Genomic DNA, 15,954 nt, shown 5'->3' on the forward strand with positions numbered 1-15,954 from the left:
ATATATATATATATATATATATATATACATATATATGTATATACATACACACATATATCGTGTTTCTTCTCCTGATTCTTGTTGCAAGAAGTAAAGTTAACAAAGTTTTCTCGTCAACGCTGTGCCATACGATATTCTATTGGCATTAAGTTATCTTCTTCGTCGAGCAGTTAGTCTTGTGTATTTACGCGTACAACTCGCCGAACAACGATATCCTCTTTATCGAACTACACTCCGTGGTTATAATATAAAACAAATCTCTAGAGTACTAATTAATAAAAAGGTTTTTTTTTGCTTTTTAGTATAGCAAATAATACGTTAACAAAAATCAGGATATACAAACAAGACAAGCGAAATAATACAAAATGTTTTTGTCAGACTTGGAACATTAAGATAAAATTCTTTGCTTTCTCGTACGGTATCATAAAATTAACGAATAAATAAACACGGATTAAATTAATACGACTGAAAGTCAAATCGAATAAATATCATTTCGCATGATATCCTAAATTAGTAGCTAAACGCAAATAATTTGAGAAAACTGAACATATTTCCATCGTACGAGGATCATATGCGCCGTATTCGACTTCATATCTGCTTCTGCCACACGCGCGCTATATTATATGTCTGTGTGTGTGTGTGTGTGTGTGTTTGTATCAAATAAAGCAAGGCTAATTCGTTTTTTACGATTTTTACGATAAAAGTGGATGCTATATCGCAACACTTTTTTTGTAAGAATAGAGACATTTAGAATTACTATTAGAAGTGTGTTCTTCTTTCTAGTTCCATCAAAAGAAGAAACGAAGATGATTGGAAAAAGGGAATGTCGGTCGAACCTTTGAATGAAGGAAGACGGAAATAATGACGCTATGAGAAAAATGCAAGGCAAGGTTATTACTTGGCAACGTTCGAAATGGCCCAAATAACTAATGGAAGGGAAAATTATATATATATATATGTCTGTGTGTGTGTGTATATATTTATATATATTAATTATATATATGTATATATATACATATAAATAAATAAATATATATATATAAATATATACATATGTATGTATGTATTTTTCCAAAATAAAATCAGTGTATTTGGAAGTGGAGGATAAAGCGACTGAGCTTGCGCAGACGGCTTCTTTTTTCCAATGATGTTCACTGCCTTTTCTTTTTCCGTTCCTTATATAAACAGAAGCAATGTAGCAGAAAATAGTTGTTCCTAATAGTCATAGATATAATAGACATTTAACTAAGCTGTTTCTTGTCCCTTGAGTTCTCGAAGGACGGTTTGGTCGATTTTACATAGCTCTATCGAAAACAAAAAATACGGCGAGCAACAAAGAACAATCGACGATTATTAATTTTTTCCCGTCTTAATAATTTTAGGCACATGTATACCTTTGGTCAGAAATATTTTTGCTCGCACTAAGGGATGCTTAATAGATTATGTGGAAACTCTAATCTTACGGATTATTGGACAGGCCTTCTTTTTTTTCTTTTATATTTTATATGCACAGGTTATAAAAATGTAATAAAATGAAATAAGATGTAAAGAATTTATTTCCTAAACAAGAGATAAACGGTAAAAGTACCTTGCTGAGAATATCTCAGATTTCAACGGGAAAGAATCAATACACGATTGATCGCTCATATTTATGTGACGCGTACAATATGCTATTCGTGTGTTTTGTCATATACATACATACATACATACATACATACATACATATACATATATACATACATACATACATACATACATACATACATACATACATACATACATACGTTCGTACGTACACACGTACATACATACATACATACATACACATGTATGTACATATGTATATACATATACATATATATATGCTGCATCTCCCATCGTAATATTATAAAAACAGGTCCATAAAGTAGAGAAAAAAGCAACAAAATTATCTCTCTTCTAATTCAAAAACGATGGAAACAATTACTTCTAAGGAAACAGGATTACTTACAAGATCTAACGAAAGAAGAAATCTTGATGCGTTTTAACAATAGTAATACGAAGAAAGTTTTATATATAGATATATATGAACGCGAAAGAAATAGTCAAATCGTGGACGCGCATAGTATCGATAAGATAAAATGCATTATGTATCAGGAGTTAATCGTAAAAGATATACAATAAGATAGATTCTGTAACTTTAAGCGATCACAATAAGCTTCGATTACACTACGATCTGTCCAAGGCAAAACGCTGATTTCTCTTGTTGATTTTTTCTATGCACGATATGTAATGTGCTTTACATGTCCGCCGTGCACGACACAATTCGATAGTCTATGACAAATCATCTCAACTATTTCTCATGCTTTTTCTTTCTCTCTCCTTTTCACGCACGCGAAGCGGCAGAGCAAAACGTACTCTGTCCCCCTACCCCCCAGCCCCTTCCTTTTCTCTTCTTTTCCTCTCTCCGTCTATTCGTCTATCTGTCCTAAAGAAAGTACGAGCATATACGGTCGTAAATATAAATGTATATGAATCCTGGGAGATTCGCGTGCTAAACGATGTTAGTGCTCGTTTATTTTTGTCCATTTTTTCTTTCGTTTCCTTTCGGCAGAAAGGTGGAATACGTAGTTTTGAAAACGCTTGGCACGCGATCAACCCAAGAGTACCTCTTGGACCCTCTTCTATCTTCCGCAATTTTAGATTTATATATATATATATATATTTTTTTTTTTTCCTTTTAATCTACCTAAAACTTTTAAACTGGACGACACACTTGGACGCGTGCGCACGGTAAGTAACTTTATTAGAGTTAAAACTACTTTTTTCCTTCTCTCACTTTGCCTTCTCTCTTCGATGCCCCGTCATTCTTTGACTTTTCCAAGTTCGTCGTCGTGGCCGTGAGACGAGAGGCGCGATATTATGTACTTACTTATCTCCTTTACTCTTCATCTTCTCGCAACGTAACACGCGCGTATCTAGAAAAATCTTCCGCCTTATCCGCCGCCTCGCCCCGCCCGCCGCACACCGCAGCCCGTCTCGGTGTTAGAGCCGATCGTTTCTTTCTCTCCCTTCTCTTGTTTCTTTATCTTTTTTTTTGTGTTTTTTTTTTATCTTTTCTTTTTTATTTTGTATCTTTGCCATTTAAACGTACCGATTGTCGTCAGCCTTTTCGTGTTTTATATAATCTGCGATAAACCGAGAAGCTAGCATTGGTCGAATTCAAAACGCCAGTTCGATCGCGATGCGCTCTCTGCGCAAATGGAGAAAGTCGAAAAACTGGAGAATAAAATTGGAAACGCGTTCTCCCTATCGATTCTCGTAATACAGGCAGGAGGATTCGTCGAACGGCGTTCGTTTTCGAGTCGCGCAACCCCCATTCAGTTCAGTTAAGTTTAGTTTTTCGGCGATAATTAATCCAGGAACCATAAGGACCGTTAAGAAGTTCAGCCTTGCAACTTTGCCGAGAAAATGCAAATTCTGCGGCGACAAGAACCAAGTCGCGACTGTAGCGTACCGACAACCGAGAACAGACGTAGTCAAAGAAAGCCGGCCTTTTCATCGTATGTCAGTAATGTATAGTATCCATTTCGCCCGTGTCACCCATCTTGCGGTTGGCCATCACCGTCATGAGCATCATACTTCCGCTACTGTTTAGCGTATCGTACTCTAGGACCAGTCTCTTTATATGGCTCAACTTTTCGTGCAGATAATGGAAACGACGTTTCGTCTCTCTTTGCATCGGATCGCGCTTCGTTTCGTTATACTCCATAAGAATTTGCCGTTTGACCTCCTAGAAAAATCAGAGGAAAAAGAAGAAAAGGTGAATAAGAGACGAGATCCTTTTTAAGAAGAAAGCAACGTATCAGCGTCTAGCCAGTCGTCCCGTTCTCGTTGGAAACTTTTCAACGATATTTACCTTGCATCCCTCTACATTGCCCATCGCTTCCTCTTCCTTCAGGCGCTCCTCCAATTGCTTGAAACGTCCCGAGACCATCGCCATTTGAGCGTGCAATCTTTTGTATTCCTCGTAGTCCGCGTTAAATTCAGCTTTATAACGTCGTCTCTGTTCCAGGCTGCTTATTGTCGTATAATATCTGTCGCAACCGTAAATCGTGCGATAAGAAGATCATCAATCTGCGAGATCGAAAGAAGGAAAGAAAGAAAGAAAGAAAGAAAGAAAGAAAGAGAAAAGAGTCGCACGCTAGGTAACTTACGCGAGGTAGCTAGGGTAGTCGGTAAACTTGGGGCTATCCGGCAAATCGACGTTGCACGTAGACGTCGTGACGGTGTTGTCATCGGCGTTATCGTTGTACTCGGAGACAGGAAGATTCGCGAGATTGTGATCCATGGCCGAGAGCGACGTGCCGCCGTTGCTGGCACTATTTCTCTTTCTGGATTCTCTCTCTCTATCGCCTCGAACCCGATCGCTTCTGTCTTTTCGCTCGTTGGTCGTACCGTTTGGCATAGCACTGTAACCACCGCTAGTACTATTGGTACCACCACCAGCACCGACACTGACTCCACCCAGGGCGACGTTTCCGGAACAGCTCGTGGAATTAGCCACGTTGCGCGCAATATGATCTACACTCGAACCAATGCTGTTTTCGCTATTAGCCGACGTCGATTTGCTGCTAGGACCGCCGTTGCCACCACTACCACCACCACCACTACCACCACCACCACCACCACCACCACCGCCACTACCGCCACCGCCACCGCCACCTCCGCCGCTACCACCGGCAGCACCGACACCGTGGTGATTACGACTGTTGCACGTTGAATTACTATGAGTTAGACTATTATGGGAATTATGGCTGACGGTGTTGACGTTCGTGGTATTGCTCTCGGTGCTCGAGATACCGGAGTCGTTTTGATTGCTCGCGTCGCCGTTGTTGTTGTTGTTACTCATCGTCAGTGAACAAGTTTTGCCGCTGGCGTGGCTTCCGCCACCTCGTAACACTTCACTGTTCGATGTTCTTTCGGCCCGATAATCGGTACGGCGTTCGCGTTGTTGTTGTTGTTGTTGTTGCTGCTGCTGCTGCTGCTGTTGTTGCTGCTGCTGCTGCTGCTGCTGCTGCTGCTGCTGTCTCTGGTCCCAGACATCAAATAAGCTAGCGTTACCGCTAGTACCTACACTAGCACTAGCACTACCACCGATGCCACTACCGTTAGAGGCATTCCCACCAATACCGGCACCGACGACCACACCACCACTGACAACACCACTACCTGTCGTCCTTCCGCTCTCACCGGCTTTGGAAGAAGTGGAAGACAAAGACGAGGATGCGTTCGAGCTAGGTTCGGGCTTTTTATAATGCGATATTCGTGGCTTCTTCGTCGGCAGACCGTCGTTACCCTGGTAATAGCCAGGTCTCTTGCTAAGAAGATTTGGTGGGGGCCCCGTTATCGCCGGAGGCGAACCCGGATGAACGGAATTCGGTGACTGTCCGCTACCTACGACATTTTATGTAACCGTTTACATTAAATTGTACAAAGATCGTGCCGAATTTAGGAATTCACGTAATATCCAGCTACCTACCGCTAGATCCACCATCGCTGGATCCAGGTGGCGTAAGGTTCTGAGGTTTCCTCCTCTTCAACATGGCCTTTTCCTGTTCCGTGTAATACGGCCAATCTTCCTGGACGTCGTTCCAAACGTACCTATGCAGATGATACGTGTTGTCCCGCATGAAGGCCACTTGCTTCAGAATCGTTGTCATGCTACTGCGTTCGCGTTCCTTTATTCCTTCTGAAAGATTGAGAGTAACAGAGAGATAACGGAGGATACGATCGAGAGAATGTAAATCTGTTTAGGGATAAACTAAGGTGTAAGGTCTAAAGTCATCTAAGTACTGTTTCGTTTACCTCTGCTGATGCGATCGTACAACTCGGGTTTCTTGTATGGTCGCAAAGCAAGTAGGTGTATCAGCCGTTCTCTGCAAAATAGAAACGAAAGGAAACGTTATAACGGTATTACTACGAAGAAAAAGATCCGACGTTACACGTATCCGGAGAAGAAGAAACGTACTTGAGAGGTCTGCGCATGATGTCGGAGACCTTTTTCTCCGGTTGATTACGAACGATCGATGGATTACTGCTAGGAGCCGGTTTGTAGGTGGAAGACAATCTCGATTGATTACCACCGATGGACGATGGCTGAACGTTCGACGAGGACGGTTCCCGATGTCTCGGATTGTTCGATGCCAGTGGCATCGTTCGCCCTGTACTTTTAACTTTCACCTTTCGACCGATGTCCGGTCCGTTCGCTTTGATCACCCTGGTGCTACGAACCATCACGATGCATTCCGTTAATTCCATTAATTCCATTGAGGCCTATCACGATTCTTGAATTCGCGAATAAGGAAGGAACGAACAGCGGTCGGATACTACGTTCGACGTGTCTGCTATATTCGAGAACGATGATCTTTGAAAGAGGGACGCGATGCGCGTTATCGAGGGAAACGGAATTCGTCGCGTCGGCTCGCGTCGCACCGCGCTCGGACGAACTCTCGTTATGCAATGCGCTCTCGCGTGAACCGTACCGTGTCACGACGAAGCACTGCGCTCTTCTCAGGGGAGAGGGGGAAGTCTCGATCGAGGGTTCAGCCGTGACGAAGCTGCACTTGCGAGGCGCTCCTAACCTTGGCCGTGGTTCCGTCGTTAAAGAAATTAGCAGTCGCGCGTCGCGTTATACGGCATACGACCTATTTCACCACTCCGTTCCTCCTTTCTTCTTCCTCGCTAGCGCGACGATAAGCGGGGAATATCAATGACTTTGCGAATCGAGTAAATATCGTGAGCAACGAACTCGTCCCTCTCTAGGAACGAAGTACACTGATTACGTTCCGTTTCGGTCTTCTCGAAGCGACCCCTACCCCCACCATCTCGCTCCTTCGGTCCTTCTTCCCATGCCCTCTCTTTTCCCTTCCACTTCTTTTTCACCCTCGAGCTGTTCGTTAACTTTTCGTTTTCCCGTCGATCGTCGCAGTCGACTACTTACCATTTGTTCTTGTTATTTTCTTCCGCCACTGCCATTCGATGTCTAGTTGTCTCGTAGACGTCGTCGTTCGCCTGTATCCGCATTTTACACGGCAACGCTCCGAGGCTTTCCAGACTCCTGCACAGACGATGAAAAATGACAGGGAGCGTAGATACGTCGGAAGGAAACAGTTCCGAGTTGCAGTTATTAGTTTAACTTTTGAATTTATTGAACGACGAGTTTACAGCGAGCTTTCTTTGGGTCAGGGTACTCGTATCGACGAGAGCAGGTATATAGTTCCTTTCACCGAGGGCGAAGGTGAAAGATTTATAACGTTTCTAAAATATACCTGCTAATCGTTCATGACTTCGCCCCCGAAGGTTTTTAAAAGGGATGGTTCGCGTTAACGCGTTTGGGACCGTTAACGAAGTCCTACGTCATTTCGTCCATTCGAACAGAAAAACCCTCGGGAAATACGCTGCACAGCTGCGGACGTTCGAAACGTTTTGTATTAGCAGATGCTTTATTACGGTAGGCTTATCCTTTTTCTATTATGGAATGCTTTGTTACGGGAGGTTTATCCTTAACTCTCGTCGATTACGTTACCCTTAAGTTTCGAAAATAAGAGTTTAGTTTATCGCAAGAATTTCAAATCGTCTACGTTTTTCCTGTTTATGGTCAAGGTCTTTTCAACTTTTCGGTCAAGGGACTCGGCCAATCGTTGTTCAATGCTCGAAAGCATTTCGGTTTTCGTACTCGCCGAATGTCATATTTTCGAGAAAATGAAGAACGTTACAAAGCGACACTCACGTTGGACCTGTTTGTTGAATGCACTCGAAGCCACCCTGAGGACCCTCGATGTCCTGATTGCCGGACAGGCTGAAGGTGAAGCCCGCCGAGCCATGGCTGGATTGCGTGGATGGGAACGACAGTTGCTAAAATAAAGAAGAGAAAGAAAGTGTAGGTCAACGATCGTCGTTCGATGCGATGAAAATAACGGGGATTATTTTCGAATCTGAGCGCTGAGTCGAGACGTTTTCTTTCTTTCTCCAGAGTAAAAAGGTTAAATCTACGAAATACTTTTCAAAGTGTTTCGTACGTGACATTTAATGCGGCGCGACGCATATGGCAAATCTCGATAAGCGATCGTTTACGAGCGGAGGTGTTTTTTTTTTTTTGAAAAATATCGATTCGATAGAGAGCGCCGACGCTCGATCGATTTTCCTTTATTCTCGCCGTATACTCCCCCCTCTGTCTCTCCTTCCACGTCGATTCCAATTTCTTCGAAAGTCAATCTCTCTCTATCTTTCTCTTGTCTCGGGCGAGCTCGGAACGAGCAAGATTTCGCAAGAGTCGATCGTACGAGGCCCCCTATTTCCCCCATCTTTCCTTTCTCTTCTCTCCTTCCCTTCTCCCGCAACATTCTCGTCCTGCCAAGAGAGTTCGAGGAGTTCGTAATGGCACCTGACATTTGAGAAATTGCGGCCGAAGATATTTTTTCTTTCGCTGCTCTTCCCTTTTTCGCATTGGCCGAAAGCGCGCGCGCTTTTGTCAAGTTATTCCGTAGTTGTAAAGCCTGCAGGAGCCAAAGATCGATAATGAGACGGATAAAACAGAGTCGAAAGGCTCCTTTTGATTCGAGGGTTCGAGAGGGGAGCGTCTCGGTGTCTCGAGCTTCTCTCACGGGAATTTACGTATCGAGGCCAGGGGGGAGGGCCTCCCTATCGTCCCTCCGCCGTCCCCCGTAGCCCCCATCGTCACTCTCTCTCTCGCTCTCTCAAACGAAAGGTCGAATCGCGGCGCGTTCCCGCGCGATATGAAAGTTTCGTGAAGGGAGCGCGCGCGCTTACTGCTGCCTGGGAGCGCTCGTTCAATTTCACTGCGCGAGCGCGAGCGGCCGTCCAAGTGCGTGGCTCCGCTTTCGAAATCCAACAAATTATCGATCGACGTTATCGTCGCGATGCGATCGAAGGCTTATCAGGGAATAAAATACGTAAAAGCGAGGCGAATCAATTTTCGATCGGAGTAAAAACTTTCGGCTCCTCGGTAAACGTTCGTCCGCGGGCGGTCGCGATTTGCGAGGCGGCGAACGCCCACCTACTCTCGCCGTGCCAGCTTCGAATTATTTCGGTCCTAAAGGCCGCAACCTGCTACGTGCGACGTTCTCGCGAACGCGAGTAGCGCCGCCTAGAAAGCAGCGAGCCGACCGAATTCGTGAGAGAACAGAGGAAAGGAAGGAAAGGCGATGGGTCGATTTTATTCAGTTTCGAAGCTCGAAAAAACGTACGATTCTTAATGGGAAAAGTTTGACGTACGATCCCCCTTAGCCGACTCTCGAGGAAAACTGGTCCGAATAAACGACCGTTTTGGACCGTCCGCCGTTTCTCTAAAACGGACTCTAGACGAGACCCTATCGCGCGATTGTCGCCGTCGACGGGCAACTTTCACTGCTCGCTCGCGACGTCGAGAGCTTACCTCTGCGAGCAGTGTGCTTTTCTCTGCGCGCAAACGCGGAACACGAACCGATGTACGAAATAAATCCGAGAGCGCGTTCAACGAAACCGCGGATCGTTGCTCGTGGTAGAGAACGAGGAGGGGAGGGAGAAAGAGCTTGTAGCTCGTATTCGATAGACGTAAAAGACTTATGGTACACCGAGGTTTCGTGTTTCATCTCGATCGTGCTTTCGTCATCCTACTTGCGTCATACTTTTTTCCCCTCTCGCCACGTCGGTGGTCCATTGACTCTTCCCCTTCGGACATTGAAAACTCGCTTAAAACGTCGTTTGTCTTCTTTACGTTCGACGTGAGATAATTAAGCGGAAAAAATGTCGAGGCTCGTATCAAACTTGAAAGAAGAAAGATGCGAGCGAGAGAGAGAGAGAGAGAGAGGTGGCACGCGTTTCGAAATTCGCACACCCGCATTCGACGTTATCCTGACCGAAAGTAAGAGGGAAAAGCAAAGATAAGCGCGCGAACGAACGACGCTCGAGAGCGCGCGATCGTCCTCGACTTGGGACGAAACGGCATTTGGCACAAGGTCGTTTATAGGCGCCGCGCATAGATGCACCGAGTAGTCCTCGCGCGCGAGAAAGACGACGACCACGAGAGCCACTCTCCTCCTCCTCCTCCTCGCCTCGCCGACTTTCATTATCTCTACGTTCTACCGTTTCGAGAGAGGGACGACGATCGAATCAGCGTCGAGGACGACTTTGTCCGCGACGACGCGAGCGGTCGTCGCCACTGCTGTTTATTTAAAAGACGAGCTTTTCGTTTCGCTCTTATCCGTTTGCGATCTCGAGTCGCGAGGAACGTCGAAGCGAAGAGAAGAATGGAGGAGGAGGAGGAAGGCGATGAGGAAAAGGGGAGGAAAATCGAGTTCCTCCGTGAAACTTTCCTCGTTGATCGAGCGAGCGAGGAGCGAACGTTCGACTCGCGGGCCGAGTGAAAGTCCTTAGACTCGCGCGTTGCGGCTGCAGGCGGAGAATCAAACGCAACGCAACGCAACGCGATAACCCCCGTTAAATCGAGACGCGTCGACCAGGCCGAAATACGAAAGAACGTTCGTCGATTGAGCTCTCTCTCCGCTCTCTTCTCAAAATCCATTGGCGTCTCGACGACGTGCGAATAAAAGTTTATTCTCCTTCTTCTCCTCGCTAAAGTTTCATTTTTTGTCAATGTCGATACGTTTCGGTTCGACGTTTGCTCGATACGCGTTTCAAGTTCGAAAAGATCGCACTCTATTTTCCTTAGGGCCTACGAAACGAAACGGAGGAAAGACGTTGTTGGCTAAAAATCCCTAGTAGCGTAGCTCGTCCAACGCTTAGCGAAATCGCGGCGAATCGTCGGGATTTGGACACGTACCTATTTAGTTTCTCTCGTCGAAATTCTCTGCGGTTTAGTTTCACGGGCCGCGAGTTGAAATCGTTTACGGTGGGCGATTAAGAAATTAAGAAATATCGGAGCAACGGCAGGGAGGTACGCGTCAAGGAACTCGTGAGCGCCTTCGAGAGAAAGCCCTTTTTTCCCGAGTCGATCGCGAAATTCTTGGTCGCGCATCGTCGATCGTATCCCGCGCTCGCGCCTTCCTTTAATCAGGGGGAGAGTATTTCGTTGCGCCAAGGTAATCTCGGGTTCTCGCGCAATAGCCGGGCGTTATTGCGAAATCGGGATGGCGACGGCGACGGCGACGGCGACAGAGCCGCGATCCCTTTCTAACGCGCTCGAGAGACGCCTTTTCGTTCTCCGATTTCGGGTTAACGATCGGAGGTGAAAGGATAACCGATAACCGAGCGGGCTTTATGATTATAATTGTAGCCTTCGCCATATGCCTCTCCCCTTCGACGAAAAGTGACGTAATCCGAGCTTCGTTGAAACTCGATGGAAATTCTCGAGTTTAACGGCGAAGCGTAAAACGATCCACGTCGAATTGGCGACGATCGTTGTTATACAGGGTGAATCGTTCGTTTCATCGTTTCGCCTTTCGCAATCGACGAAATATCGACGATCGAGTAAAATCGAATGTAAGCGTCGTGTAAACGACGCTTTTTAGAAAGTTCGTGCGCCGCGGTCGTCGTTGAAAACTCGAAGAAATTGCTTTCGCGACGGGTCATCGCTTTCGTTTCGGCACACGCGTCGATTTGTAAGAGTCTTTGCCGCGTCGAGGAAATTAGTATTCCCGGCTTGGAAAAGACCTAGACCCGATATCGGCCAGGAATTGCCTAATCCTACGCGCTCGGCGCGCCTTTCTGCCTTACCTGTCCTCGCTCGAAGACTGAAAATATTTGCGAAGAGGACGGAGGATGCGCGGAAATTCTTCAAAAGGGAGTCAAGCCGTACGGAACGATTGGACGGAATTTGGGGGATTAGAAAAATCCTGAATATGGTTAAACGATCCTAGAGAGAAGACCTAGGCGCGACGTTGATACACGCTCGACTCGTCACCGCCGAGTCTCGACGGTGAGATTCATCGACCGCCAATTTATTCTTCTTTCGCGCGAAAGAGCACGCGCTCGCCCACGCGCGCGATCAAACGCGATTATTATTCCGACGCGCTCGGACGCGTCCTTGGTATCGATTATGGAAACGTCATCGGAGATCGAGCCGACGAATCTCGATCCAAGCGCGTCGTCGATTATCGTTCAGATCTCTTCCCGGCGAACGCGCTTAAATCGCCGTTAACGTTAGAGATATTCCGGAGATATCGAACGTGAGAATAAAAAGACCGAAAAAGGGAAAGAGCGGTCGAGAGAAACGAGGAACGAGTTCTATTCGTTTCTATATTCGTTCGACCGTCGGAAAATAGTTTTCGGGACGACGCGGGGACGCGGATTATTGCAAGGGCGTGGGCACCGACGTGGCGTTACACTATATCCGTACATTCTTGCTTGGCTCGTCCGTGATTCACCACTCGCACGGCGCACGGACGGGGGTGGGAGAGAGAGAGAGAGAACTATAAATAATACCTTTCTGAATCATCGATCCTCTAATATGCCATCACACAGGCGCCCACCCTTTCCTCGAAACGAGAGTCCCACGTTCCAAGACCACCGGGGCGTCATTCATCTTTCGTTTATTCTCAGTTTTCGTTCTTTTGTCTCCTCTCGCGCTTCCCGTCGAAACATCGAATACGCTCTTAAACGAGAGAGAGAGAGAGAGAGAGAGAGAGAGACGTTCGAGGGTGTTTAGGAAATCGATAGAAAGGATCTTCTATTCGACGAGAAACGAGCAAATCGAGAGACAATTTCGTTGGACGGCTCGCTCGTTCGCTCGAGGATTAGTGTGTCAGTAGGTTAGCGAGCGTTACGCGAGATCGTCTTCCTTGTCCGAATCTGGCTCGTCCTTTCGTGCGCCGCCGAGACGCGACCTGCCGGTAATGCTAAACGGTAAAAGCGTTGTTCGCTGGACGACTCTGTCCGAGCGGAAGACCGCTCGAGTTTACGCAAGTCGACGGAGAAACGAGGAAACGATTAAAAATTAAAAATAGTAATAGCGTCGTGGTAGTAACGAGAAGTATAAATCGACGCGACGTTACGCACGCAATCCAGCCTGCAGATACATACGGACGAACGTGCTCGTGCATGTACGCTGTACTACACAAATATATCCTCGCATATATAGCGCACACACCGATGCTACCACGGCCGTCGTTCGCGCTAAGAACGAGTACGACAGACGCCGAGTAAAGAGATAAAAAGGGAAGTGGGAGAGGGAGTTCGCGGTAAGCTTACGAAACAAAAAATACGTGTAAAAAAAGGAAGCGTAGTTGCTTTCTTCGCGCTATGCCGATAACGAAAGTTAATCTCCTCGTTACAACGTGTTTCTGATAAAAAAGAAAAAGACGCGCATTCTTTCCCGCAAGAATATTTTAAGCGAGCGAGATCGAACGTGTTTTTTGTACCGTACCGCCGACGAAGAAATAAAACGTACGAGAAGCTTCTTGAAAATTTTCACTCCTTTCTCTCTCCCTTTCCGTTTCCCGTGGCTATCGGTTTCGAAGAAAACTCGATTCTTCGAAAAAAATAGAGTTTCGTGGAAGCGCGATTCTCGGAACGCAGATAAAGCCGAAAATATAAGTGGACTGATTCAGAGATCGAACGAAAATTCTACGCCAATGCGTTGGAGCTGAAAATACCTCGTATATCTTATCTCTCGAAGCTCTTTGTCTTTCATTCGATTCTTCGGTCGCGTTTAATCGCGTCGAAGCGAGACAACGTCCGTTGATCCGCGGTACTTATTCGTGCATATATTAACGTCGCTTCGAGTTCGTTCGTCTCTCTCTCTCTCTCTCTCTCTCTCTCTCTCTCTCTCTCTCTCTCTCTCTCGGGAAATTTCGTAATACCCCGCGATATGGTAATTATCGAATTTCTCGTGTAAAGAGAAGCACCTTTTAGGCGGACGGAGAAATAAAGGACGAATGTGCAAACTTCAGTCTAAAATGAAAAATTCTGAATCCTTTCTCGGTTCTTCTTAGCTCTTCGCGTGTCGACGAAAACGGAGACGCTCCGCGTGCGCGCGTTTGCAATTCTATTCGCGTCAAGTTCGTTGTAACCGTCGACTTTAGGTACGTTTCGTCGTCTCCGAGCGACCCTGCCATTTTCAAAGAGTTCAACGTTGATCTTTGTCGACGTCGGCGCGACCCATCGACAACGCTTTTTTATCGATGACGTAGCAAACGTTTAACAGTTATTGCATCATCGAAAGTCAAAAGCTATTATCGAAAGCTTCTGCGATGGAGAAGATACGAAAAAAAAGAAAGAAAGTACGTTAAGGGTAAGTGGAGGAGATAGAGCGTCTCTTTATCGAGAGAGCTCGCCTGGCAACGCGCTCTCGCGATCGAACGCGCATGCGAATCGCTTGGCTAATACGTGCGACTTTACGACAGAGAGAGAGAGAGAAAGAGAGAGAGAGAGAAATATCTTATCGCTCCTCAAAGTTAACTATGTAAATATATGTACTTGTTTTTGTGACTTTCTACTCGTTAATCCCTTTTGCTTATCCATTGTATCGAATACGATTTTCGTTTCGTTTTAAACTTTCTTTTCCTTTCTCTTTCGATCGATAGAGATAGAGATAGAGATAGATCAATAGATACATAGACGAATGACGACGACGACGACGACGACGACGACGACGACCCCGACGACACTTCTCAGAGTCAATGACAACGTGGCGTTATCGCGATTCCACTATTATTAGAACGCGCACAGACGTTATCGACGAGTGCAACGAGCGAAGGGCTCGTGTTTGTCGCACGGACCGTTTATACGTGTTAGTCCAACGACTGCTTCTAACGGATGGTACATCTTTCGCATACGAGTATACGTATGCGTGTATTCTTTCGGTTCGCGAATAGCCGTACCTTTCGAATGGGAAATTTGGCAAGTTGCTATTGGCTCGCCTTGACACTGAAACGATTTTCATCGAGGAGACTCCGAAAGGCAAAGAAGAAGGATGCTCCGTTGTCAAGACTATTTTCGACGCTTTCTAAATCGAGTACCAAAGCTCTACCTCTTGTCGAGAATCTTTATTCTCGTTCGCGTACACGAATTTGAAAACTGGTCGCGGAATCGAATAGATAATCTGCTACGATTCGATATTTGATCGATTCAATGGTTTCGTAACAAGATAAAACGAACGAAAAGGATGGAAGATAGGCAAGATTTCGTACGATCGCGAATGAAATCACGTAGCGAGAGGCGAGGTCGTCGGAAAGAGGTAGAAGAAGAAGAAGAAGAAGAAGAAATCGGAGCCGGATCCGGTGTTGAAGGCTGCGCCACTCGCGCGCACTCGTCGCGCACTCGTCGCGCCGTGCCGCGAAAATAAAAATCTATCGAAATGTCAAACCGGTCTCCCCCCTCTCCCTTTCTCTCCTCCGTGGAATCGGCATTTCGCAAAGACGTCGGAATATATCTCGAACGAACGTTTTTAATAATTTCCTCGACGACGCTTCCTCCGCGACGATCGATTGAAAGGAGAAACCCCGTGTACGTACGCGAGTTCTTTGCGCAGCGTTTACCAAGCCAGGCGTGACACGTTTTACCGTAGAAAAATAGAAGGAGATAGAGAAGAGAGGCGTAAAGAAAAGACCGGGACAAAGCGCTACGAAGAAGGGGCTTCTTTGCCGCGCGAGTTTCACAAAGGAGTCCTTTGACTAACGTCCCCGTGCGCACGCGCACGACCACTCTTTTTCTCTTCGACGCCTCGATCTTCGATCGCGTCGTCTTTGTCGTCGCGTTGGACGCTTTTCTCGTTATTCCAGGCTGCTCGCCGAAATCGAGATCGAGATCGAAATCGAATTCGAGAGGGACCTTTCCTCGATTCCTTCCGCTCGTCGCGTCCTCGCCGAAACTATCTGCTAAGAGCTTCGCGAGCGCTACTTTGAAAATCTTTCGAGGGATCTTTCGAGGGTTTCGATACGCAAACGAATTCGATCGATGCTCTCGTTGCGCAAGCCGCGATCTTTGCTCGTTAACGGCACGAGAAGCGATCTCTTT

The 15,954-nt window shown here is 46.3% G+C and overlaps 1 protein-coding gene across 4 annotated transcripts in view; it reads right to left on the reverse strand.

The window, feature by feature from the left end:
• LOC127071884 (RNA polymerase II elongation factor Ell-like) overlaps window positions 1-15,954 on the reverse strand; it is a 52,772-nt gene that overhangs the window by 7,119 nt on the left and 29,699 nt on the right. For 2 of the 4 annotated variants that reach the window (XM_051011680.1, XM_051011702.1), the window contains 8 exons: window positions 7,772-7,896; window positions 6,983-7,099; window positions 6,011-6,265; window positions 5,848-5,918; window positions 5,518-5,731; window positions 4,197-5,432; window positions 3,899-4,076; window positions 1-3,772 (listed from right to left, as the gene is read on the reverse strand). The exon at window positions 1-3,772 is cut by the window's left edge and continues 7,119 nt beyond it. In XM_051011680.1, the coding sequence (XP_050867637.1) occupies window positions 3,548-3,772; window positions 3,899-4,076; window positions 4,197-5,432; window positions 5,518-5,731; window positions 5,848-5,918; window positions 6,011-6,265; window positions 6,983-7,099; window positions 7,772-7,896 (2,421 nt within the window). In that variant the 3' untranslated portion in view covers window positions 1-3,547. Of the gene's footprint in view, window positions 3,773-3,898; window positions 4,117-4,196; window positions 5,433-5,517; window positions 5,732-5,847; window positions 5,919-6,010; window positions 6,266-6,982; window positions 7,100-7,771; window positions 7,897-12,423; window position 15,954 lie in introns of those variants that run through there. The other 2 variants (XM_051011695.1, XR_007785268.1) reach the window with 2 other exon arrangements.

The sequence above is a fragment of the Vespula vulgaris genome, chromosome 1 (assembly GCF_905475345.1).
Source record: "Vespula vulgaris chromosome 1, iyVesVulg1.1, whole genome shotgun sequence".
NCBI lineage: Eukaryota > Metazoa > Arthropoda > Insecta > Hymenoptera > Vespidae > Vespula > Vespula vulgaris.